This window comes from Mustelus asterias, chromosome 16 (genome assembly GCF_964213995.1).
Source record: "Mustelus asterias chromosome 16, sMusAst1.hap1.1, whole genome shotgun sequence".
NCBI lineage: Eukaryota > Metazoa > Chordata > Chondrichthyes > Carcharhiniformes > Triakidae > Mustelus > Mustelus asterias.
This window is the reverse complement of record NC_135816.1, coordinates 53,709,414-53,733,857: the sequence shown is the minus strand read 5'-3', so window position 1 is coordinate 53,733,857 and position 24,444 is coordinate 53,709,414. Positions and strand designations below refer to the sequence as shown.

Sequence of the window (24,444 nt, the reverse complement as noted above, 5' to 3'; positions counted from 1 at the left end):
ACAATGCCTTTAATAATCACTTCTAACCTTTCCCCATACTAAGTCAGCTGACCTGTAGTTTCCTGCTTACTGTCTCCCATTTTGAATAAGGGAGTAATTACATTAGCTATTTTCCATTCTCATGGAACCTTTCCCAAAGTTAGGGAATTTTGGAAAATTAAAATTCTCTTCCAAGCCACTCTTTTTAAGACCCTATGATGAAGTCCATCAGTACCTGGGGACTTGTCAGCCTGCAGCTCCAGCAATTTGCTCAGTACCACTTCCCTAGTGATTTTAATTTTGCTTGGCATGTTTGCCCTGGAATGGACTGCTTTATTGGTGACTGTCTTTCCATGTGATGCCAAGGATGCTTCGTAGACACTAGCGAGAGAAGTCATTGAACCATTTGTATTGATAGGTGTAAGTTCCCCAGGTTTCATTGTCCTAGAGCTGAGGATTCAGGATTTGTGGATAAGCATCTTAGCTGTGTGGGCCATTTTGTTCTTCCATACCCAATTTGTTAGTTGGCCAAAGTTGGTGGTTGCCTTTCCAATGCATGTGCTGAGCTCTTCATAAAGATGCAAGTTGTCTGTCACCATAGGTCAAAGTAGCAGAATTTGCTGACCGCTTCTGATGGGTGTTGTTGAGTCTAAACACAGGCAGAGACACAACAAACACCCTTTTACATAACTACAGGTTTTTTTGACACAGTAACGGAGAACAAGATGCAGACATGAGCCTTTAGAGCTGATTTTCTGTCTGGACAACTAGCGTAACATCATTAGTATACAAGACTTTTCTGATCAAGACATTGCCACACTTTGATTTGATTTATTATTGTCACATGTATTAGCATACAATGAAAAGTATTGTTTCTTGAGAGAAGTATTGTTTCTACAGACAAAGCATACAGTTCATAGAGAAGGAAACAAGAGAGTGCAGAATGTAGTGTTACAGTCATAGTTAGGGTGTAGAGAAAGATCAATTTAATGCAAGGTAAGTCCATTCAAAAATCTAATGGCAGCAGGGAAGAAGCTGTTCTTGAGTCGGTTGGTACGTGACCTCAGACTTTTGTATCTTTTTCCTGACGGCAGAAGGTGGAAAAGAGAATGTCCATGGGGTCCTTAATTATGCTGGCTGCTTTTCCGAGGCAGCGGGAAGTGTAGACAGAGCCAATGGATGGGAGGCTGGTTTGCATGATGGGTTGGGCTGCATTCATGACCTTTTGTAGTCTCTTATGGTCTTGGGTAGAGCAGGAACCATACAACCAGAAAGAATGCTTTCTATGGTGCATCTGGAAAAGTTGGTGAGAGTTGTAGCTGACATGCCAAATTTCCTTAGTCTTCAGAGAAAGTAGAGGCATTGGTGGGCTTTCTTAACTATAGTGTTGGCATGGGGGGACCAGGACAGGTTGTTGGTGATCTGGGCACCTAAAAACCTGAAGTTCTCGACCATTTTTACATCGTCCCTGTTGATGTAGACAGGGGCATGTTCTCCCCTACGTCTCCTGAAGTCGATGACGATCTCCTTCGTTTTGTTGACATTGATGGAGAGGTTATTGTCACTGCACTTCACTTGATTCTCTGCCTCATTCCTGTACTCTGTCTCATCATTGTTTGAGATCTGACCCACTATGGTGGAGTTGTCAGCAAACTTGAAAATCGAATTGGAGGGGAATTTGGCTACATAGTCATAGGTGTATAAGGAGTATAGTAGGGGGCTGAGGACAGCTTTGTGGGGCACCTGTGTTGAGGATGATTGTGGAGGAGGTGTTGTTGCCTATCCTTACTGAATGTGGTCTGTGGGTTTAGAAGTTCAGGATCCAGTTGTAGAGGGAGGAGCCGAGGTGCAGGCCACGGAGTTTGGAGATTAGTTTTGTGGGAATAATGGTGTTGAAGGCTGAGCTGTAGTCAATAAGTAGGAGTCTGACATAGATGTCTTTGTTATCTAGGTGTTCAAAGGTTGAATGCAGGGCCAGGGAGAGCTGTTGCGGCAGTAGGCGAACTGTAGTGGATCCAGGCAGTCCGGGAGGCTGGAATTGATTCATGCTATGACTAACCTTTCGAAACACTTCATAATGATGTATCTCAGAACCACCAAATGACAGTCATTAAGGCAGGCTGCTTGGGTTTTCTTTGGTACTGGGATGATGGTCGTCTTCTTGAAGCACATAGAGACCTCAGATTGTTGGTAAAGAGAGATTGAAGTTGTCTGTGAATACCCCCGTCAGCTGATCCACACAGGATCTGAGCGCTCGTCCGGGTACCCCATCAGGACCAGTCGCTTTCCTTGGGTTGACCTTCGAGAAAGCTATTCTGACATCTGCAGTGGTGATCTCAGGTACAGGTTCATCCAAGGCTTCCAGAGCGGAAGGCGTGCTTTCGCTGACCTCTTACTCAAAACGGGGGTAGAATGCATTGAGCTCATCAGGGAGGGGTGCATTGGAGCTGGCGATTTTACTTTTGCCTTGGCTTTCAGATAGTGTGTGTAAGTACGCTCCTTCCATGTTGCCAGAAAGTATAAGTCAGAAAGATTGAGAAAAAGATACAAAAGAGAATAGGGCTTAGTTGCAACCCTGATTCATCCACATTCTTGTCTCTCAACTGTCAGAAGTGGAGCCATGAAACTTAAAGCTGTTGTGTATGTTATCATGGAAGAGCAATATGAGACTGAAGCTTGTGAGGGCAGCTGATTCTTCTTTTGTGTCCGGTCGAGGCCTGTTATGCTCAAGCTACCAAATACGTTTCTGAAATCTACAAAAGCAAGTTAGTGGTGTTTGCTGCACCCTGCCGTCCTCTTGAAGCTGATATGGAAGAAAGGCAAGTCTACCGTGGATCTGCCTGTTTTGAATTGTCACTGTACCTCTGGGTGTATCCTGTTGGCTAGTCGATAAGAGCCTCATTAGAATAATTCTGACAATGGCTTCCTAGTGACGCTGAAGAGTAATGTGCCTCGGTGGTTCTTGCAGTCACTCAATCGCTTTTCTTTTATAACTTGATGTTGTTTGTGTTATGTGTGTCATGGGGTATAGAGCCTTCTGTCCAGCAGTAGAGGAGATCATGGAGATATGGTAGTAGGTAGAGCTTTCTATACTTACGTGGCTCAACGTATTCCCCGCTTCCCTTTTGCTCGGGAGTCAATGGCCTTTTCAGTCTCAAGTCATGAAGGTTCTACATCAAGCTCATGCATAACAAGTAGCTGTAGAAGATCATCAAGCACGGGTAGAGAAATAACCGTCTCACAGGGATATAGCTCAGAATAGTGCTCCACCCAGCGGGCTATTTGCTTGTTCTCGTCAGGGAGAGCTTCCCCATTTGGGGATTTCAAAGGAGGAACTTTGATGATGGTGGGGATATTGTCATAAGTAAAGCATCGTCACTAACCGTAATGTTAGTAACTGATTTTAGTGATCTTAACAATAACTGGTGCAGACCTCAAAAGCAAATTATATTTGTGGAATCTTGCTAAATGTCTCCGTAATAATTACTCCTCAGTTTTTTAAACTAGATTTTGTAAATAATTTTTTTAAATTTCAAGATTTTTCATAATATTTCAGCTTCTACCTTATTCCCATATAATATATATATGGGGGTGACACGGTGGCACAGTGATTAACACTGCTACCTAACAGTGCCAGAGACCCGGGTTCGATTCCGGGTCAATGTCTGTGTGGAGTTTGCACATTCTCCCTGTGTCTGCATGGGTTTCCTCCAGGTGCTCCGGTTTCCTCCCACAGTCCAAAGAGATGTGCAGGTTAAGTGAATTGGCCAGGTTAAATCCTCCCTCAGTGCAGCTGAACAGATGCCGGAGTGTGGCGACTAGGGGATTTTCACAGTAACTTCATTGCAGTGTTAATGTAAGCCTATTTGTGACTAATAAATAAACTATATGTCCCAATCTTTATTTTCACACTGTTTTTAAAAAAAAGTCATTTGGATGTCTGAGAATTCTTTAACGTGATTTTTGACTGTTCAGACAGTTTGATGACAGCACTGCAGCTCCACACTGGAAACTCCCATTACATGGGAGGGCAGCTACAATATATTGCACTTTGAGAGTTAACATTCTTGCCACATAATTGCTAAATTTCTCAGTTCAACTTACTTTGCTACTGACTGCAAAATCTGGACACTGAGCGAGCAGTATAGGGGCTGGAGGCTAGTTAACTGTTCCAGAGTTACGTAGAGGGGATTGTGGAAGTAGGAGGAGGGAGCCAACATGTTTAGGCTTGAACAGCTCCAGAAAATGGGTTGAAGGTCAGAAAAACAAGCAAAACAAGAATGTGAATTCAGAAACCAGCAAAAGGAGCATGCAGAAGCAGCATGCAAGTTGTACATGTTGTGCAACTGAGTTGTTGACTGCATTTTTCTTCACTATATTTGTCCCACAAAATAATACGTCGCTATCACATATTTACTAGTTGTAAAATGGAGGGACACTCTGATCAACTTGTGTATTACCTTAGCTATAAGGACACCATTTGAGTGCCTCGTGACAGATACAGAGATGTATGTCCTCATACTTGGCACAAACACTGGGAGTTTATTTTTACTTGGGCTGAACGTGCTCATTTGACATTTAATCAGCACACTGTGTCAGCTGACTGCTGCAATTGATTTTTTTTAAAGCAACCAGACAAGGTGTCAAGTTTGTGACACCTAAACCTCATCAATTTAACATGGTAAGTAGGTATTTCCTTTATAAATGGATACCTTTTCTTGGTATTAAATTCAGAAATGACTCAGCCTTTTCTTCTCAGGAAAAGTATTGTTAGATTTGACTTCATTTTCAATTCCAGGTGAAGTTTTTCATCCACTTGAAAATGAGCCGAATTGTGCCAGTTCTCAAAGATTGAGGTTTTTTATTTATATGTAATGGTGTTTGGCATCCTGATGATAAAAATGAGTGGCACGTTGACTCATCTGAAATGAAAATCTCTTGCAGTTGCTGAAATGAATAGCATGATTATATTTAGCTCCCAGTTAGTTGGTGCTTCCAATTTTCAGATACCAAAGTTATCAGTAATAAAATATGTATATGGCAGGTAATCAGTTAAAGGGCATCAAAATAAGTTAACCAAGGCAAATCACCTGGTTCTGTATTATACACTGATTCTTGGTGTTTTCAGTATCTGTTAAGTTTCTGCTGCTGTAAGTATACATTTCTGCATTGTATATAGTCATTTCCTGAGTATTAAGTACAAAAGTCTTCAAATTTTAATATTATTTAAAAAGCATTTTTTCCTTCTGTGTGCTTTTGTTATTTCTTCTAGTTTTATAACCCAGAAAATTCTCAGCAGGCTGAGTTCATTATTTTACAAATAAGTATTAATTTAAGAATTTTGACTTTTATAGAGGAACAACAAAAAAAGTTGCATCAAACATTGTCCACTCAGGTGAAAACAAAGCCTTTTCATCAGTCAGAGATCAAGGAGAAAGGTGAGTTAGTGCAGGTATAATCTAATAATTTTTGATTCAGTTTGTAACCTAAACTTCTATATCTAGGTCAACTAAAGTTTTCAGCAAGTGTTAATGATGCACCAACCACTTTTTCAGGCATTTTAATTTCACCTCTAGTTGAAGCAATTACTTTGAGGAGCAATGTTTGAAAAAAACAGCAAAAAGTATTAATGTTATCAAAAATTTAGACTTGTTACGGTTTAATTTCTCATTCTAAATTAAAGTACATCAAATATTACATTGCACATTCATATTTCATAAATTAGAATGCTAATGCTATTAATTTTGATTTTCTATTTGATGAATGTTCATATTGACTTTAAAGTTCCTTTGGAGTGAATAGCTATGAGTTGAAGCCTTACAAATCAACAGCTTGCATTTATAAAGCACCTATAATTTAGTAAAATGTTCCAAGCTGCACAGGAGTGATTTAAAAACAAAATTTGACACCAAGCCACATAAGAGGATATTAGGGAAGGTGATTAAAAGCTTTGTCAAAGGGGTAGGTTTTAAAAAGAGCCTTAAACTATGGAATCAAAAACACACTTTTCAAATTTATGGATGACACTAAGTTGGGAACTTGACCAATACTGAGGAGTGCTGCAACAAATTGCAAGAAGCATTAATAAACTTACATAATGGGCATATAAACAGTAAGTTAATTTCAACACACAAGTATAAGGTATTCCATTTTGGTAAGAAAATAAGGCACGTAATACTTGGAAAATAAGAATCTGAATGGAACAGTGAAGCAAAGCGAGCTCGGAGTACAAATACACAAATCGTTAGAAGTTGCAATGTCATTTAACAAGACCATAAAAAAGAAGCTAAGCACTAAGATTTAACTCTAGAGGGATAGAATTGAAAAGTAGACAAGTTATGCAAAACTTTGGTTGAACTGCATTTGGAGTAACATGCACAATTCTGGTCACAATTTTATAACAAGGCTGTGGAAGCAGGTATAAGAAAGATTTTGTTTTATTCGTTCATAGGCTGTGTGTTGCTGACAAGTCCAGCATTTGTTGTGCATCCTTAATTGCCCTCAAGAAGGTGGTGCTGAGCTGCCTTCTTGAACCACTGCAGTCCATGTGCTGTTGGTACACTATGATGCCATTAGGAAGGGACTTCCAAGTGTTTGACCCAGTAGCAGTGAAGGAAGGGCAATTAAATTCCAAGTCAGGATGCTGTTGGCTTGTAGGGTATCTTGTAGGTGGTGGTCTTTCCATGCGCCTGCTACAATTGTTCTTCCCCATTTTTATATTCCATTCCCTTTGCAATAAATGATAATATTCCATTTGCCTTCCTAATCACTTGCTATACCTACATAGTAACTTGTTGTGATTCATGTACCAGGACTCCCATATCCCTCTGCATCACAGAGTTCTGCAACCTCTCTTCATTTAAATTCTATACTGCTATTCCGGTCTTCCTGCCAAAGTGGACAAGTTCACATTTTCCCATATTATAGATTGATGGAATAGACCAGAAATGTGTTAGAATTGTCAAGTATAGAGGTAACAAAGCTTGTATGAAGTTTTCAGCCACAGCTGAGCTGAGACAGGGTAGAGTTGAGTGATGTTGAAGAGGTGGAAAGCTAGAATTACTGATGATGGTTTGTCATATATGCTGCATAATTTGTGAACAGTCTGGTAGAGCCTCACAGTTGCCAGGGTGAGGGATTGAGTCAGTGTCTAAAAAAATGAGTTTATGGTAGGCACTGATAATATCTGATCTGTTAGAGAAAATTTCTGCTCATCTAGTATTTGATGTCAGACAAGCAGTCTTACAGATTAAAGACAGTGGAAGTTTTAATAAGTGCCTTAGAGGAGGAAAATCAGATTGAGAGGCAGAAAGGATCAAGAAGGTAATTGGAGCATAACAACAGAAGCCAGTTCCTCCAATGGTGGAGCAATTACATAAGATTTAAACAGTAGGAGTGGTTACAAGTTGATAGCAGACCTGCGTATTAGGATGGGTCCTAAACTGTAACAATGCCTTGTATGTTTGTGTTTGCTGTATTAAAGCACTTTCCAATTGTTGATCTAAAGTTGTATGGGGCTGGAGCGTGGTGCTTCATGGCAGTTATATGGTGGCATTTGGTTTGATGTATGTCACTTAGTGTTGTGTCTTGTACCTATAATTTAGGAGAAAATTATATTTGGAGAAATTGGCAATTTTGAGACGAGAGTAGAATTCAGTGGATAGCCAAATAATAGTAAATATTATAAAGGTGGATCACAGCAAATTGGTTCAGGTAGCATAAATGGCAGATTGTGAATACATTGTGAACTTCTGAATCTCAATTGAACTAGCTTTACCATGGCGCCACGCTCTGTCAAGTGAGCACATTCTCTCATGTTCTCTGCATAAAACATGCACGATGTGGAGATGCCGGTGTTGGACTGGGGTAAACACAGTAAGAAGTTTAACAACACCAGGTTAAAGTCCAACGTTGGACTTTAACCTGGTGTTGTTAAACTTCTTACTGTGTAAAACATGCACCCCATTTATTTATCTCCCTACCCTTTTCTTTGCTTTCCACTCTATAAAATTGACATTTTTATATCAAATCACAATGAGCAGCATATTTGCACAAGGTTTCTCTCATTTTGCAGGTCTGTTGCCCCTTTTTTCATCGCAGATTTTTAAAAGTTTACTAATGGGGCAGCTGGCCAAATGGAAATATTATCAGGGCCTAATGAAAACTTCCTTTCCAATGTTGTCCATCGTGATGCAATGAACTTTACATTGTCATTCTTGCTGACTCCTAGCACAATAAAAGTAACTCCATTGTGTTACATATGCAAACTAACATTTGTATTAATTTTTTACATCAAATCTTTGCGTACCTGTGAATTCCCAAGCAATAATGCTTTTATTTGATCACGTTTAGAACTTGTGAGTGAAATATTACAATGTATTGAACAATTGGTTATTGTACTGACATTATGCCCTAATTATATTGATCACTGTTTTGATATACTGAGGAATTTTGCTGTTCCCTTCCCCCATCTGCTCCTGGCCAGGTTTCACTCTGCTGTCATAGTGCTACATGAGCTTTTTTTAATCTGGCTTGGCTCAGGTGACATAAATGTATATCTAACTCTACAGCAGCAGACTGCTGGCTTTTTGCTTTCTAAGTCCTAAGCAGGACTTTCTGTAAACATATAGAACTTTGAATTCAGTGGGAGTGGTTCTAATAGCATGAATAGGAATCACACTTAAAACTTGGGAAATAATGTCAATAATTCAATACATAGTGACACTTCACACAAGTTCAAGATGTGATTAAATAAAAGCATTATTGCTTGGAAATTAGAGGAGACTCAAAGATTTAATATTAAAAAGAAATACATGTCAGCTTGATCTCTCCCTCTGCGTGGACCCAGTGTTGAAGAGAGAAATGCATAAGGCTTGTGAGAGCAAATCTGAGGTTCCCAAAACTTTAGTGCTAGCTGAATTTGGCCAGATTTAGGATCTTGGAGCAGGTAAATTTTCACCCTAGGAGAATGGGGTGCCAACCGGAGAGTCCTAAGAGAATAAAATTTGGCCAGAAGCAAAAGTCTTGATACATTTTGAGATTTGTTGGTAGTCTTGGCTTCAGTCTGTCAGGACTGTACTGTTCCTAATAGTTTATTCTTTTCTCTATACCCAAATGGGTATCTTTGAGTAGGTTACATTTTGTCAATGCATTTGACCAATTTTATACAAACAAATTGGTATTGCATTTCAGCTTCAGTATTTCGCATACTTACATACTTACATACATACATTACATTAGTTAACTCAGTGATTTAATCTGGACCGTTTATGGCCATTCTGACTTGGGCTACATTGACCTATTAAATAGGAAGGGTAGCAGATAGCCATTTATTTGTGTGTATATCCTGAACAGTGAACCATTTGTAAACTTTGATCACAATCAAACAATCCGGTTCTTATCTGGCATTCATCGATACACTTTTTGAGTTGTACTTAGTGGACAGCGATCAGGTGCAGGAACACTAGCTGATTTATTTTACATTATCAACGTTTCTGTCGCTGGAACATTGAAGAAATGACAGTACCTGCCTGTTCTATACAAATACCACAAAGACTGAGGTTGGTTAAATGCATATTATTGGGAATTGGAGACACAATCTGTTTTATTAACATAGAAAATAGATGCAGCCTGCTCCACCATTCGTTTTGATCATGGCTGATCATCAAATTCAATATCCTCATCCCCCTATATCCCTTGATCCCTTTAGCCCTTAGAGCTCTATCTAATTTATTCTTGAAATCAGACAACGTTTTAGCCTCGACTATATTCCATGGTAGTGAATTCTACACATTCACCACTTTCTGGGTGAAGAAATTTCTCCTCACCTCAGTTGTAAAATCCTCAAACTATGACCCCCTAGTTCTGGACTCGCCCATCATTGGGAACATTCTTTCTGAATTGACCCTGTTAGAATTTTATAAGTTTCTATGAGATCCTCTCCCACTCTTCTAAACTCCAGTGAATATAATCCTAACCGACTTAGTCTCTTGCTTGTTACCACTCTATTTTTGATCCATTTCAATGCAAAATTATCTGAAGAGCTATAATAAACATTTTTCTATGCAATTTAATATTTATTAAATACTTATTTTTAGGTGTATTATAGCCTTTCCAAGACTCACTGAGAAAATTTCTTCACTGTCGCAAGGAAAAGCAGTTTGGGAAAATCTGACGTGTTTCCCTATTGCAAGTGCTTGTCCAATTGTGCACCAGAATTGAACAAATCTCTGAGAAACTGTCTGTTTTTATCAGCACAATTAAGTCTTGGTCATTTTTCAAGAAAAAGTAACGAAAATGATGCACGGTATCTTTGGTTTGGAGAAAACAAAATCAATCCAGGCAACAACCCATTCAAGTTCTATTTCCTCTGACTCCAGCGAAGCTGAAAATGACTTTTATGAAAATCCTGAGGAAATTAAAACTTCTAAAGTTCCACAAACCCAGTGCAAGAGATGGGTGGCAGAGAGAAACCAAACACCAAAGGAGAGTCAAGTTAGGGCATCTCTGTGCTCTTCTGACAGACCCTCATTAAGAAAAAGTACTGGCAAAGGTGGTGGGTTGAACAAGCAACGAAATAATAAAAGATGGAAGAGGTCTACAAAAGTTGGAAGTAGAAAAAATGCAGATTTGAACACAGCAACAGATATGAAGTTTAAAGATAATGGACAGGAGTTCAAAGAAGAACCTCAGTGGTATACTGAGCCACTTTCAGACAATGTAATCTCTAATAATTTAAAAAGTAAATTAGAAACTGCTTACAAGAGCAGCTTACCTTCATTTGATACAGACCTATTAGAAAAATTGCCAGCATCCATTAGGGATCTGTGCATTGATGACACTTGTCCTACAGATTACCTCTGGACAGGTGCATTTGTTGATGGTCATTTTGTTGATATTCCAGCATTGCTTGATAAAGAAGAGTTCAGTGAGATTTTAGATTGTTCTAAAACAAATTCGGATTCACTGGATAATCTTCAGAAATCAGTAAACCTTATTTGTGAAGGAGATGTTAATCAATCTATGGCGGATTCTGGAGCTTTTGATTTGAAACAAGACAGCAGAATCCTTAACCTTATTGGAAGCAAAGATGAAGATCTAACTCAATTTGAAGGGGAATACAGCGTAGCATTAGAAGGAGTACCTTTGAATATATGGGAGGATGGCCCAACAGCAGGTGGAGTGGAAACCTTAAGTTCTCCGGCGGGTAAATCCTACACAAATCGACTCGGCTCTGATCAAGTTAAACATTGGTTGTCATCCACTTCTGATTTGTCTTTAATTGGCAAGACAGGAGCACAACCACTTTGCAAGGATTTGTCGGATAAAGATGTCGGTTGGCAAGATCATTCAGACACCAGTGAAAAAGATTCCTATTTTTCGGTTATTAAAGATCAGAATGATATTGTATTTTCTGGCGAAACAACTAATTGGGAAAATAATTCACAAGGTGAGAATGTTTCATTAGAACCATCTCAATCTTCTGTGTCAGTTGCTACCAAAGGTGAAGACTCTGGTGAAAATAAATCCAGCTTTTCAAATATGTTTAGAGAAGACTGTAATTCCTGGTCTTCGTTATGTAAATCTGGTAAATTAAACAATATCGACACAGTAACCTATCCAATTGAGCTGAGTGTAAATGTGGCTACAGACATCCCAACTGCTTGCTCAGAAGATGACCTACTTAGTTTGCTTCCTGGCAGCGAGTACCTACAGTTGGATGAAAGCTTTTTAATTGAATTTCCGGTCATGGCTTCAAAAGAAAAATTAGAGATAACAAAACATGGTATTCAAACAGATGAGATCAAAGCAGGAAAATGGAATCCAATTTTTGGAATTTGTCAAGAGAGCCTTTCTGAAAAGAAGGATGACTTAAACTCCAGAGTAATTGAAGAGATATGGAAAGCCACGCCAGAAGAGGATAAAACAACATTTTCAGAAGATGGAATTGCCAAATGTCAAGGCTGTTCTATAAGATCAGAGGTATCTATGAAACAAGTGGCTCCTGCAAAACTTCAGAAGTCAGAAAATAATTTCTGGGAGGACCAACTGGGAAAATCTCAAATTTTGGATTCAGTAGACGTTGATGTGACAAAGCAGGGTACCGAGTGGAAAATCGGTTCTGAACAGACAGGTGATTCTGTTATAAAATGCATTGAACACTTAATGACTCAAAGTAACAAGAAAGAGCATGAATTGTCATCTTCGAAAAACACCCTTCTGAAAACTGCATCCACTCATAGTACATCAGAGTCCAGTGACTTTACTGTTTATCCAAAGTCTTTGATAAAGGCTAGTTTGCGACAAAATGTACACGTAGGAGGCATAGAGGAGCAAAATGTAATTGATGACGACATTTCTATAGACCTACCTGAAGATTTGTGGGGAAATTTAACTGATTATCTAAATGACTCCACAGAGCCAAGGGAGTGCTCCTATCTCCCCTTTGAACTCAGTTTTCCTATTCCACAAATGAATACTGTGACCAGTCCATTAGATTCTAACACTGGTGAATTAAACCAACAGTCCAGGACTATACCAAAACTCAGTTCAAATTTAATAATTCCCCACAGTGACAAATTACTGAGTTCAATACATCACGAATGTATGACATTGTCAGCGCAGTCCAATATTTATCCTACCACTGGACAATTATTTACAAAAGAAGTGGTTCTTACAAGATTGGAGGACATTCCTGTGCAAAAAACAGAATGTAATTTCTGCAGTAATCAACAGAGTCTATCTGAAATGACGTCTGGAAGTTCAGATTCTACATTAGGCACAGAGAAATTTGAGTGCCACAAAGTTCCCAACATCAACCTGAAGCAAGACATGCCGACTCATCAAGAGTCTCAGCAAACTGCAGATTGCAAGTTTTGTGTTTCCAGTACAAGAAAGAAAGAGGAAGATGACCAACAGCCATTAGGAAAAGATGAAGCAAACAAGAATGAAGATGAGGATGAATTACATAAGGAAAGTTGTCCTTTCTGTCACAGACATCCAGAGGTTTGTAAAATATTATAGATAAATTATTTTTTGAATGATTATCTAATTGAAGTTTGATGCATTCTACTGAAAGTTATGTAATTAAAATTAACTGATTTAAATTTATTCTAGCACACAGTTTGTTTCGCAAGGTTATTTCCATTGCTTAATTTGAATTTAAGGATTTACTATGCCCACGATGTATTGGTAGTTTATTAATTAGCAGAATTCATTGATGCATAAAAATGGAATATGCAATTTAACTTGATTTTTTATTTGATTGCTAAAAGTGAGAAAGACCTCCCCAAGACTTTTGATTTGATTTATTAATGTCACATGTATTAGTATACAGTGAAAAATATTGCTTCTTGTGCGCTATACAGACAAAGCAAAACGTAAATAGAGAAGGAAAGGAGTGCAGAATGTAGTGTTACAGTCATAGCTAGGGTGTAGAGAAAGATCAACTAAATATGTGGTAGGTCCATTCAAAAGTCTGGCAGCTGGGAAGAAACCGTTCTTGAGTCGGTTGGTGCGTGTCCTCGGACTTTTGTATCTCTTTCCCAACGGAAGAAGGTAGAAGAGGGTATGTCCGGAGTGCGTAGTGTCATTGATTATGCTAGCTGCTTTTCCGTCAATGGATGGGAGGCTGGTTTGTGTAATAGACATGCAACACTTTCCACTTTCAAGTTGGCACCAATCATTTCAAAGTCAGATATAAACTAGTTGAGTGAAGTGCAACGAGCTTTCCATTCTGTCCCAGGTTCAGAAAGGCACCACTTACTCTGCAAGACATTATCCATTTCTTTCAGTCAGCTAGGTGTCATACACTCTTGAAAACTTGCCCCCAGTCTCCAAACCAAGCTGCTGATAAAATCTGCATTGGATGTTTACCCAGTATTGCACAATTTGCCTATCAGAACAGTCCATTTAGAAAATAAACAGGTTGTTGGCAAGAGTTAAGGTTTGGTGGTACCTCAGACTTGCAGAAGGGTAACAACAGTTGGTTTTAAAGATTGTTTGTAGTTGTGGAAAGAATTCTATTTCCTGGACCTATGCCTGCAGATTCCATTAAAGAGCCACTCTGGCTGGCCCAGGAGCTTTCTGGGGCTTGCCTGCCATAGAGTTTGACTTGGTTCTGACTTCTATTGTCAGGTGAGTCACCTTGAAACAACTTCAAGACCTAAAACAACTCGGAGGACAGTCACTAATTTTGACAATTTTTGTGCTATTGAGCCATCACTGGGTAGACAACAGTGCCAGGAACTCCTCACAACCAGAACAGCTTAACATAACATGCGAGTCTATTCTGATTTCAGCAGAAATAGTTCCAGCAGTTTAAGGTGCTGAAAAATTCAGAAGCTTCTGTTTGCTGCTTATGTAAATCAGTTTATAATTGGCACTGAACTCTGGATATGTAAGTGCTCTCACATGCAGCCTCACAACACTGTCCAGCAGCTGGTGTCATTTCTATTTGTTGACTATATGAAGAGCTGCCAACAGTGTTGTGGAAAAACCTGTGCAGGAAAGCTTGCAGTCTGCCAACAACCTCTATATTCTAGACTTCCCTAATACGTTGTCAAGCTTGGTTACCCTGAGCAGATTAACCCAGGTCTTTGTGTAAATGACTTTGGCAAAGCCACTGTAATGCCGATTTCCCCTCCAATGTACTCAGTAATAGGGAATTATAAACCAGAGCCTTCCCTCCCCACACCTCTTTTACCTTTTGGCGAAAAATTGAGTTTGCAGTTTGATTGTGGTTTTCACACTAACTGGAGGAAACCAGCAGTGGGGAATTTTTCACTTTTACCCTTTGTATTCCACTGGCTTAATCTGCACTGAATGCGTAAAAATCAAAAATATCCTTTGCCCTCATCTAGTTATCCTAACGACAGTCCATACTTGAGTTTGGCATCCATCGGGATTCTCAGGTACTGATAGAATCAACAATTAGGCCAGATGCTTATATCCTTGTATCTTCCAAGTGATATTTTCAGGATTTGTTTTGAGCTGGGCAAATTTGGTAATAGCTGAAGCAGAGAACATTTATTTGTTTTATTTAACAATAGATAATCATTTGAAGCATAAGATGATATAGGACTGTGGAAGAAACCAGAGAAATAAGATAATGTTTGGATTGTGCTCATAAGAGGTAGCACAGATCAGTGGGCCAAATGCCCTTCTCTGCCATCAATTTATATGGTTCAGAATGCATATCATACAGGTTCTTGATTCTAAGAATGAATATGTTCTATTCAGGTTCTCCTACCCAAAGCAGAAAGTCCCAAGAATTGTCCCGGAGAGACGTATTGCGTGCTCCTTGACAACTGCCTTTCTTCAACAAATACAGGTCAGTAAATCTTGCAGGTTGTTGCTCTCTTTTAAATTTGAGGGGTATAGACGTGGCAATTCTACTGTATCATTAGTCTCCATTAAAGATGCATGTTACAACTGACAATTTTAAATTATACTGTTAATGGTGGACATTTGAACAATTGGGGCAGCACGGTAGCACAGTGGTTAGCACTGCTGCTTCACAGCTCCAGTGACCTGGGTTCGATTCCCGGCTTGGGTCACTGTCTGTGTGGAGTTTGCACATTCTCCTCGTGTCTGCGTGGGTTTCCTCCGGGTGCTCCGGTTTCCTCCCACAGTCCAAAGATGTGCGGGTTAGCTTGATTGGCCATGCTAAAATTGCCCCTTAGTGTCCTGAGATGCGTAGGTTAGAGGGATTAGTGGGTAAAATATGTAGGGATATGGGGGTAGGGCCTGGGTGGGATTGTGATCAGTGCAGACTCGATGGGCCGAATGGCCTCTTTCTGTACTGTATGGTTTCTATGATTTCTATGAATTGCTGCACCAAACCTAGAGTCTCTGCTATAGGAACGGATCTCCCTTCCTATGTGGTTGGACAGTTCTGAAATGACACTTATTTACACTGCAAGCTGGTTTATTTTGTGTAAAGTTATATGTTGATGAGGCTTTTTAAAGATTTTTATCTATTTCAACCCGATCAAATATACAGAGAATATTTCACTTACAGGGATTCATGTATGATCTGGCAGAATAATTTTTTCTAGTGTCGAATGGTACTTATGCATACAGAAACTGGTCACCTACTTTTAGGGTGTTGTGTGAGCATGCATGGTAAAGTTACCCAATTAATTGTAAAATACAGTAAACAACTTTGATGACATTAAATTACATTAATTGATAAACTAAATTTGGATAAAACTTAATTTCTGCTGGATGTTCCAATAGAAAATTGAGCCCCTGAGGCAGCCATAACAGACTTCTGATGAGCAGAGGTGCCTGCCTGGACTCTTGCACAGATGTTTCCAACACTGACACTGCAGACCTGGGCCACATGTTGCCCAGAAACTTGCACCTTTCCAGCTAGAATTTTTAATCACAGGCATAAACCAGGGTGGGAAGTGATTTCCAGCGGAAGCTGCTTTTTGTACAGATTGTTTAGAAAATTAAACTTGCTGGACAATCCTCACCCGCCCACAGAAAAATCAACCTCAAATTTTAAAAGTCCCTAAAGCTCCAGCGCCAAAACGGTAAAGACGCAGTTTTAATCGTGTTGCGTGGTGAGCAAGAGTGGTCAGTGCGCAGGATGGTGGACGAGGGGGAAGCACTGGATCAGAGGAGGGAGACGATGAGTGGGAGGGTTGGGGGAGGGAGGTGGCAAGCATCTGGGCCGGGTGAGGGAAGGCGGCTAATGGGAAGGTCTAGCGGAGGAATGCCAAGCGGCAGGGCCAAGAATGGGAATCTGTAAAATAGCATTTTGGTTTTCAAAAAGACTGTATTGGTGGTAATTGCTAAAGCAAAAATGGAGGCAGTGCAAATTAGGAAACATCCCTAATTTGCAAACAGGGCTTAACATAAAATGCGTTATTCTTTAAATGGTGTGTACCTGTAGTGTCTTTTATATCAAGACAGGATCATGGTTTAATGTCTCACCCAAAAGTTCCACCTTTGCTGTGGCAGCTCATCTCTGCAATGAAGTGTCCACTTTGACTGAGGTTAGATGTTATAATCCTGATAGCCAGTTGCTGAAGAGGGAAAGCAAAGCCAGCCTTTTCTTTGAATAGATTTATTCAGAGTGAAACATTACAGCTACATATCTCCTGACTCTACTCAACTCCTTTGTCAGTGTCTCTTGATACGTCCTTCCTATTTTGGGTAAATGAAATAACCAATTAAACTAAATCAAATATGAGGAGAGACTAAATTGGTTAGGATTGTATTCATTGGAGTTTAGAAGAGTGAGAGGGGATCTCATCGAAACTTATAAAATTCTGACAGGATTAGACAGGATAGATTCAAGAAGAGTGTTCCCAATGGTGGGGGAGTCCAGAATTAGGGTCATATTTTGAGGATAAGGGGTAAACCTTTTATGACTGAGGTAAGGAGAAATTTCAAGAGTGGTGAATTTGTGGAATTCACTACCACAGAAAATAGTTGAGACCAAAATATTGCGTGATTTCAAGAAGGAATTAGATACAGCTCTTGGGGCTAAAGGGATCAAGTGATATGGGGTGAAGACAGGATCAGGATATTGAATTTGATGATCAGCCACAGTCAAAATGAATGGTCGAGCAGGCTTGAAGGGCCGAATGGCCTATTTCTGCTTCTATTTTCCATGATTCTAAATAAACTGAGGGATAAATTAAAGGGGCAGTCCCTTAAAAGGATACTGCCTAAAACAAAAATTGAATTACAAATGAAACTTAAAACACTAAACCAAAACATGATTAAGAGGGTCAGTATGGTATCTCAGTCCCCACAGTGCTCTTTTTATGTCCTTAAGTAACCATCAATCAATGCCCTCCACCTGTATGTACTTAACCTCAATTGATAGAATTACATCAGGGACTGGAATGACAGGTTTGAACCCATGCTTTCTAACTTGGAACACAATGTGCTACCAACTGAGCCAAGATTACATTTGCTGGCTTAATATTTTGTTTGTTACTTTGTGTCAATAGCTTTCTTCGCTGGCTTAATGAATAATTGCATGAAGTATTATGTTATATAAAGATCAGGTCTCTGACTAAATCCCGAGTGTACTGAATTAGCCGAATTCAGCAAGGAAGATGTTGGGATGTTATTTCTCATCAGAGAAATATCTGCAAGATTGCTATCTTCTGATCCCTGTTTGAAAGCGAGTGAGTGTACAAATATGGTTCAGGTTCAACTGCAATGCTCTTAATGCTCAGTTTGCTGGCACTCCCTGTCTGGGTTCGCGCCAGAAAAGTCGCTACCTAAGCAAGATACCAGAGGTTTCAATTGAACAGTTCTCATACCCATGAGACTGCATTGCACCAAAAGTCAACATCTTCAGGCGAAGGGAGTTGGAGGGTTGAGGAAGACAATGCAGTATTTTTAAACTGGTGTTGTTTTTCTTTCATGTAGATTCCTTATGCTGCAGAAATTCCACTATTCGGGTAACATCCATAGATGCTAATTCAACTGCACATGAAGAACAACAAATTGTAAGTTTTAAAGCTTCTGAAAATATTTTTTGAACCTGTGTTTAAAATGTAGATCATGGAATCACGACAGTGCAGAAGGAGGCCATTTGGCCCATCAAGTCTGCACCGACCACAATCCCACCTGGGCCCTATTCCTGTAACCCGACATATTTACCCTGCTAATCCCCTGACACAAGGGTCAATTTAGCATGGCCAATCAACCTAACCCCACACATCTTTAGACTGTGGGAGGAAACTGGAGCACCTGGAGGAAACCCACACAGACACGGGGAGAATATGCAAACTCCCCACAGACAGTGATCCGAGGCTGGAATTGAACCCGTGTCCCTGGTGTTGTGAGGCAGCAATGCTAATCACTGCACTGTGGATTGGCCATGGTAAATCGCCCCTTATTGTCAGGGAGACAAGCAGGGTAAAATACTTGGGGTTAAGGGATAAGGCCTGGGTGGGTTTGTGGTCAGTGCAGACTTGATGGGCCTGATGGCCTCCTTCTGCACTGTAGGGATTCTATGACTCTAGATACCTAGCTTGGATTTTAGATCCAATTTATTTTTCAAAGTATCGTGTTTAAAGCTGATAAAAATGCATGAATGCAAATAGCATTGGCTTTGAAACCAGTCACATGGGTAAGGCATTAAAATTAGAACAATGGCTGCCCAGCAAAAAATGGAAAATTGGCTGCAGTGTTAGACATACCTATTTAATTAAGTATCCAAGTGGCTGCTCAAACTTTTCACTGTGATACTTAATAATTAATCATCTCGGGTAACTCAAAACTACATATTGATTCTTACTGATGGTTCTATTGGCAAATGCATCCAATTATGTAATATTGACTATACAAACAAGTAGTTTCGAATAAGGAGGCTGAGGGGAGACTTAATAGAGGTTTATAAAATGATGAAGGGGATAGATAGAGTGAACGTTCAAAGACTATTTCCTCGGGTGGATGGAGCTATTACAAGGGGGCATAACTATAGGGTTCGTGGTGGGAGATACAGGACGGATATCAGAGGTAGGTTCTTTACGCAGAGAGTGGTTGGGGTGTGGAATGGACTGCCTGCAGTGATAGTGGAGTCAGACACTTTAGAAACATTTAAGCGGTTATTGGATAGGCACATGGAGCACACCAGGATGATAGGGAGTGGGATAGCTTGATCTTGGTTTCAGATAAAGCTCGGCACAACATCGTGGGCCGAAGGGCCTGTTCTGTGCTGTACTGTTCTATGTTCTATGTTCTATGAATAATGCTGTTAGCTGGAAGAAAATTGGGATGCATGCTGGTCTGGTACCCCTGAGGTATGGAGAGGTAGTCCCTCATTGTCAGCTGTCCAGCTGGGAAGTGTGCTGGTCAGATGTTGAATGAGAATAGGATTGGCATAGCTGTCAAACATTCAGAGTGAAAATATCTTGTTTATACACAAGCATGAAGATAGCCACTGTGTGGCTGAATGGCCTACTTCTGTTCTGTAAGATTCTATGGCTTAAGGACTTTAACCTCTAAAACTGGTATTTCTGGTTTTAGAAGTGATGAAAAACTATTTCAGTGAAACGTTAACAACCTTCTATTTTCTTCCAGCTTACAAAGCCTAACGAAACAGATATTGGGCCAGAGGACCCGAGAACAGAGCAAAATACATGCAAAAGTGTGAAGGATTGTAAAACATAGGGCTATATTAGAAGAAACCCTGGTTGTATAAAGTTACAAATTGGTTTGCTCTTTTCCCCACCAGAAAAAAAAACAGCTTCCAATAAAGTGAATGCCTTTATGGTTCAAGAAAACTGCTTGTATTGTACAGGGTTACTTTGGTTTCTTAGAAATTCTTCAAATGATGCAGTTCTGAACAGTGTGATTATGTATCAGTGAATGAAAAACTGAGTTCACTTTGCTGCATACTGAGGCATTTTTGCTGGAGTTGGTGGATCCAGATCAAATTATCTATTCAAAAAGGTTTCTCCCCTTTTAAAGTAGAATATGTGCTATAATTTATAAAATGTGTGTCAACTTCTTACAAAACTTCTTCTGGAGCTGAGATTCTGACACTTGTTTTATTCATTTGTGGCTGTATAGGGCTTAAAAGTTAAAATTGACTGGGCACTATTAACTATATCTCTGAGAAATAGATTAATTGAGCTCCATGATATGGGCATTTGTGATAATTCCACAGTCCCAAGAATATGAACATTAACCCCAGTGGAAGTAAATCTGATGGTTAATTATTACTTAACACTTGCACCACAAGATGCTTCAAATGTATTTAAAAACAAACCCACAGAATATTGCATCTTTCTAAGTGCATTATAAGTGTTCTCAGTTGTGTAAAAGACATCTGTAATTACTCTGGCTTGTTGTGATTATGATTTATGAATCTTTCACACTTCCTGCAAAAGCTTTCATGTTGTAATGTCACAAGTATATTATCCTTTTATATATTTCTGTGTAAGTACTAAATAAAGAGAAAGTGAATAAATTAAATCTTTTAGTCATTTGCTGGCTCTAAAGTGTAAAACAAAAATATTTACTTTGTATTAGTATTTTTAAGTGTGTTGTGACATATTTTGTCATTTGCATCTAGGTTACATTTGAGTAATATTTTTATATTTGTGTTTCAGTAGCTAACAAATATTCTGTGTGACTGGATAAAAATACTTGATAATGTAGTATCACACCTGCTAAGTTTTATTGTAGCTATTTTTAAAGCCTTTTTAAACTTAATTAAACCATGAGCCTAACTTTAGATTGGACTCAGAAGTTTCACAGCACCCTACCTTTGTAATGTTGTTCATACATTGGCACTCAATGTATGACAGGAAGAATTAGGAATTTTATTAGTGGGTATCCCTAAATCCCTTACTTTATTTTGCATGTAATCACACAGTGAGTTGCCAATAAAGTTTGTAGCATGTTCCTCACAAACTCAAATTATTTGGCATAAGTAATCATGCCCCACGAATATATAAGTATCTTCCTATTTAATTCAAAAACTTGGGTCATTGTAATTTTTGAACCTACGCGTGCGTGTGCGTGTGATTGTGTGTGTGATTGATTGTGTGTGTGTGTGTGTACATGTGTGTCAAACTGACAAGTGCTCATACTTGTTTTATTTAACATACTTACAGTGGTGCTTATTTGTCTTCCATCAGGAAAGATAAGCTTCATGCTGAGGACCATTTTCAAGCATGTACAAACCTATAATTCTGTATGGTTCAAGTTTATAAAAGTTTTTTCCTCTTTTTCATTACTATACTTGAACCATATTCAGTAACAATTTCTTAGTGCCTTTTTATTAAATTTTTCTTATACTTTATATTTGATCTTTAAATGCTACATGTTCTTATTGTTATCGTGTGGAGAAACTTATGGGGGAAAGGGGAGATCAATTTTCTTTTCCTTTTCCTGCTAGTGGTGATAATTCATGTTTGCGTACAGTTCCATGAGTACTGGCACTTCATACACGCAGCAGTTCTTCATGTGCCAATATTGATAATAGGTGTCAGCTGGTCTTTTGACCAGAGAGGACATTGGAGTTGAATCCAATGTTTCCCCAACCTAATATGCACTTTCCCACTTCGGCCACTGGGTTAGGGATATTACTTTTTTCCCTATTTCCTAGACCTGGGGTGCTGAGTCCAATTGGAGCACCTGTATTGCTAACTCACTGAGGTCAGCACAGCCCCTGTAGGATCTTGCTGATCTTTATGGTTTGGGTAGATTTCTATTTGACAGAACTAGTATTTTCCTATAATATTTCTGGCTTATTTATTTACATATTGTGGCTGTGCTAAAATTAAAGAGATAACGTAGAATTTTCAATAATAAAAAGTGATAAACAACTTGAGTGCTTTATGAAATGACATGGTGGAAGTTGAGAGATTTGCATTTCTGTTCACATTGGGTTTCATCACTGACCAATTTTCTGATTAAATTGGTGTTAAGACACCTGGAGACAGGTTTTCTCAAGATTTCATTCAATATGGATCTTAACAGACCTTGCTTTTTTTTTTAAGGAAAATCAGGAAGTCTGAACACATGCAATATTGAGAGGACTGTGGAGAAAGAGGTTGTATATAGATCCTGATAAATATAACCCGAAAACAGTTTAGTTGCAGAATGTTTTAGTCCACCTAGAGCTGATTCTGCATTTTCTTAGCTGAGGAGAAATGCCTATAGTAATAGTCTTTGTAAAACAACAGTTATAAAAGAGTGCACGGAAAATTCCTTAATTTGTAGCTGCTTTTGAATGCTCCGACTAAAGAAATTTGTTTGCCAAAAAAAGTTATTTTCTGAATTTAGTTTTATAATTTAGTGCCACAGAGTATAATTAAAACATGCATTATGCATTAAAATAGCACAGTCATTATGCATTCACAACATCTGTGTTTGGTTTTATACCTTTATAAGGAATGTGCTGATTGTATTCTGTGGAATTTTGATTTTAAATGCATTTTTACTGGAAACTGTTTCATTGTCAAACCTTTTGCATAACCAAATAAAATCAGTGTTAGATAATGTACAATATATCTTGTTTTTTTATTTGTTGCTTTTAAATAACTAAATTGGGCTGCATGTTTAAAAATAGATGACCAATTTCACTTATAGTTGACATCATTAGGCATTTATAGCATGTTACTATCAATTTGCTTAAGCAGAAGTTGCAAGCGAACCAGTACTTATTAATGATGTTAGTCAATCTCTCACTGCTTTCACTAATGCCAGGCTGTAACCGTCAGTATTTAATCCTTGTTTCATATTGCTGAAAATGTTCTTAAACATAATCAAAGTTCAGGAAGCATGACCTATATACAAACCTATAAAAATTACTCTGGTTCAAATGAATATAACACGTTACTGGGCAAAATTATCACGTTAAAATAAATTTCAGTTTAAGATCTTACAAAATAATTAAGTCTCACCATATTCCCAACCTTTATAATCTGTTTGCTATGCACTCCATTTACCATGCACCTCTGTTCATGACCACCGACAAGGTTAATGCTTGAAAGCTGTTTCCAGTCAGTCTCAGAATGAAAGGTCACCATTTAGGACTGAGAAAAGAGGATTTGTTCGCTAACAAGAGTTATGAATCTTGCAAATTCTCTATCCCAGATAGCTATGTATGCTTAGTTGTTGAGTATGTACAAGTCAGAAATCAATTTGGTTATAAGAATTTTGCAGGAAAGTGTATCTTGTATTAAATATCACCCTGATCTTTTTGGTGGAGCAGACTCGAAGGCTGAATGACTGTTTTTGCATTCTTAAGTAAAATAATCTAACTGTAAGAGTCTTGGGTCAATGAGCACTCACTACTTATTTCAGATGCCATTTCTCTCATCTCTAAATTAAGATGGGGCAAGGAGGAGAATCCACTCCCAGCTCAACTGATTGTAGTCTAGTCTCTAGCCACCCAACAAACCTGTGCCCAGATTTAAAAATCAACACCTCCCTCAGAATCTCTTTGTAGAGTTTGCCATTCATACCAAAGATATCAATAGTGAGATGGAAGCACTGCTGTAACTACAACCTTCCCACTGGCTGTGGGAGGCCAATGACCCCAACTAACATAGCTGCAAGTATACGGATTATTGACTGGGTGGAAATACTAACTTGGAGCTTTACACCAGAACACCCGATGGCAGTGGTTCCCAAACTTCACTGGGCCCCACTTTCAGAATAAAAGTTTGCTCGCGCCACACCAAATTTTTTATTGATAAGAAATGCATTCAAAAACAAAAAAAAACAACTAGCAGTGCTTGATTCATAACATAGAACACAACTACTTTATAACATGATCCTGGGACATCCAGAAAGTATAAAACAATCACTTTGGAAAAATATCTAATCCATGTTTAAATGTTTCTTTGATTGTCTTTGAATCTTCCCGCCACACTTGCCATCGTCTCTTGCCGCACCAGTGTGACGCGCCGCACCCTTTGGGAACCCGGCCCTGTTTGTGTCTCTATGCCCTGTTTGTGAGCATTTCTCCAC

At 39.0% G+C, this 24,444-nt stretch overlaps 1 protein-coding gene across 5 annotated transcripts in view; it reads left to right on the top strand.

Annotated features, from left to right (window-relative positions):
- LOC144505177 (uncharacterized protein KIAA0232-like) overlaps positions 1-22,977 on the top strand; it is a 52,306-nt gene extending 29,329 nt beyond the window's left edge. For 3 of the 5 annotated variants that reach the window (XM_078231128.1, XM_078231126.1, XM_078231129.1), the window contains exons 3-7: positions 5,334-5,417; positions 10,077-12,984; positions 15,220-15,310; positions 18,379-18,458; positions 20,038-22,977. In XM_078231128.1, coding sequence (XP_078087254.1) covers positions 10,276-12,984; positions 15,220-15,310; positions 18,379-18,458; positions 20,038-20,127 — 2,970 coding nt within the window. In that variant the 5' untranslated portion in view covers positions 5,334-5,417; positions 10,077-10,275 and the 3' untranslated portion in view covers positions 20,128-22,977. The remainder of the gene's footprint in view (positions 1-5,333; positions 5,418-10,076; positions 12,985-15,219; positions 15,311-18,378; positions 18,459-20,037) is intronic. The other 2 variants (XM_078231130.1, XM_078231131.1) reach the window with 1 other exon arrangement.
- The last annotated feature ends 1,467 nt before the right edge of the window (positions 22,978-24,444 follow it).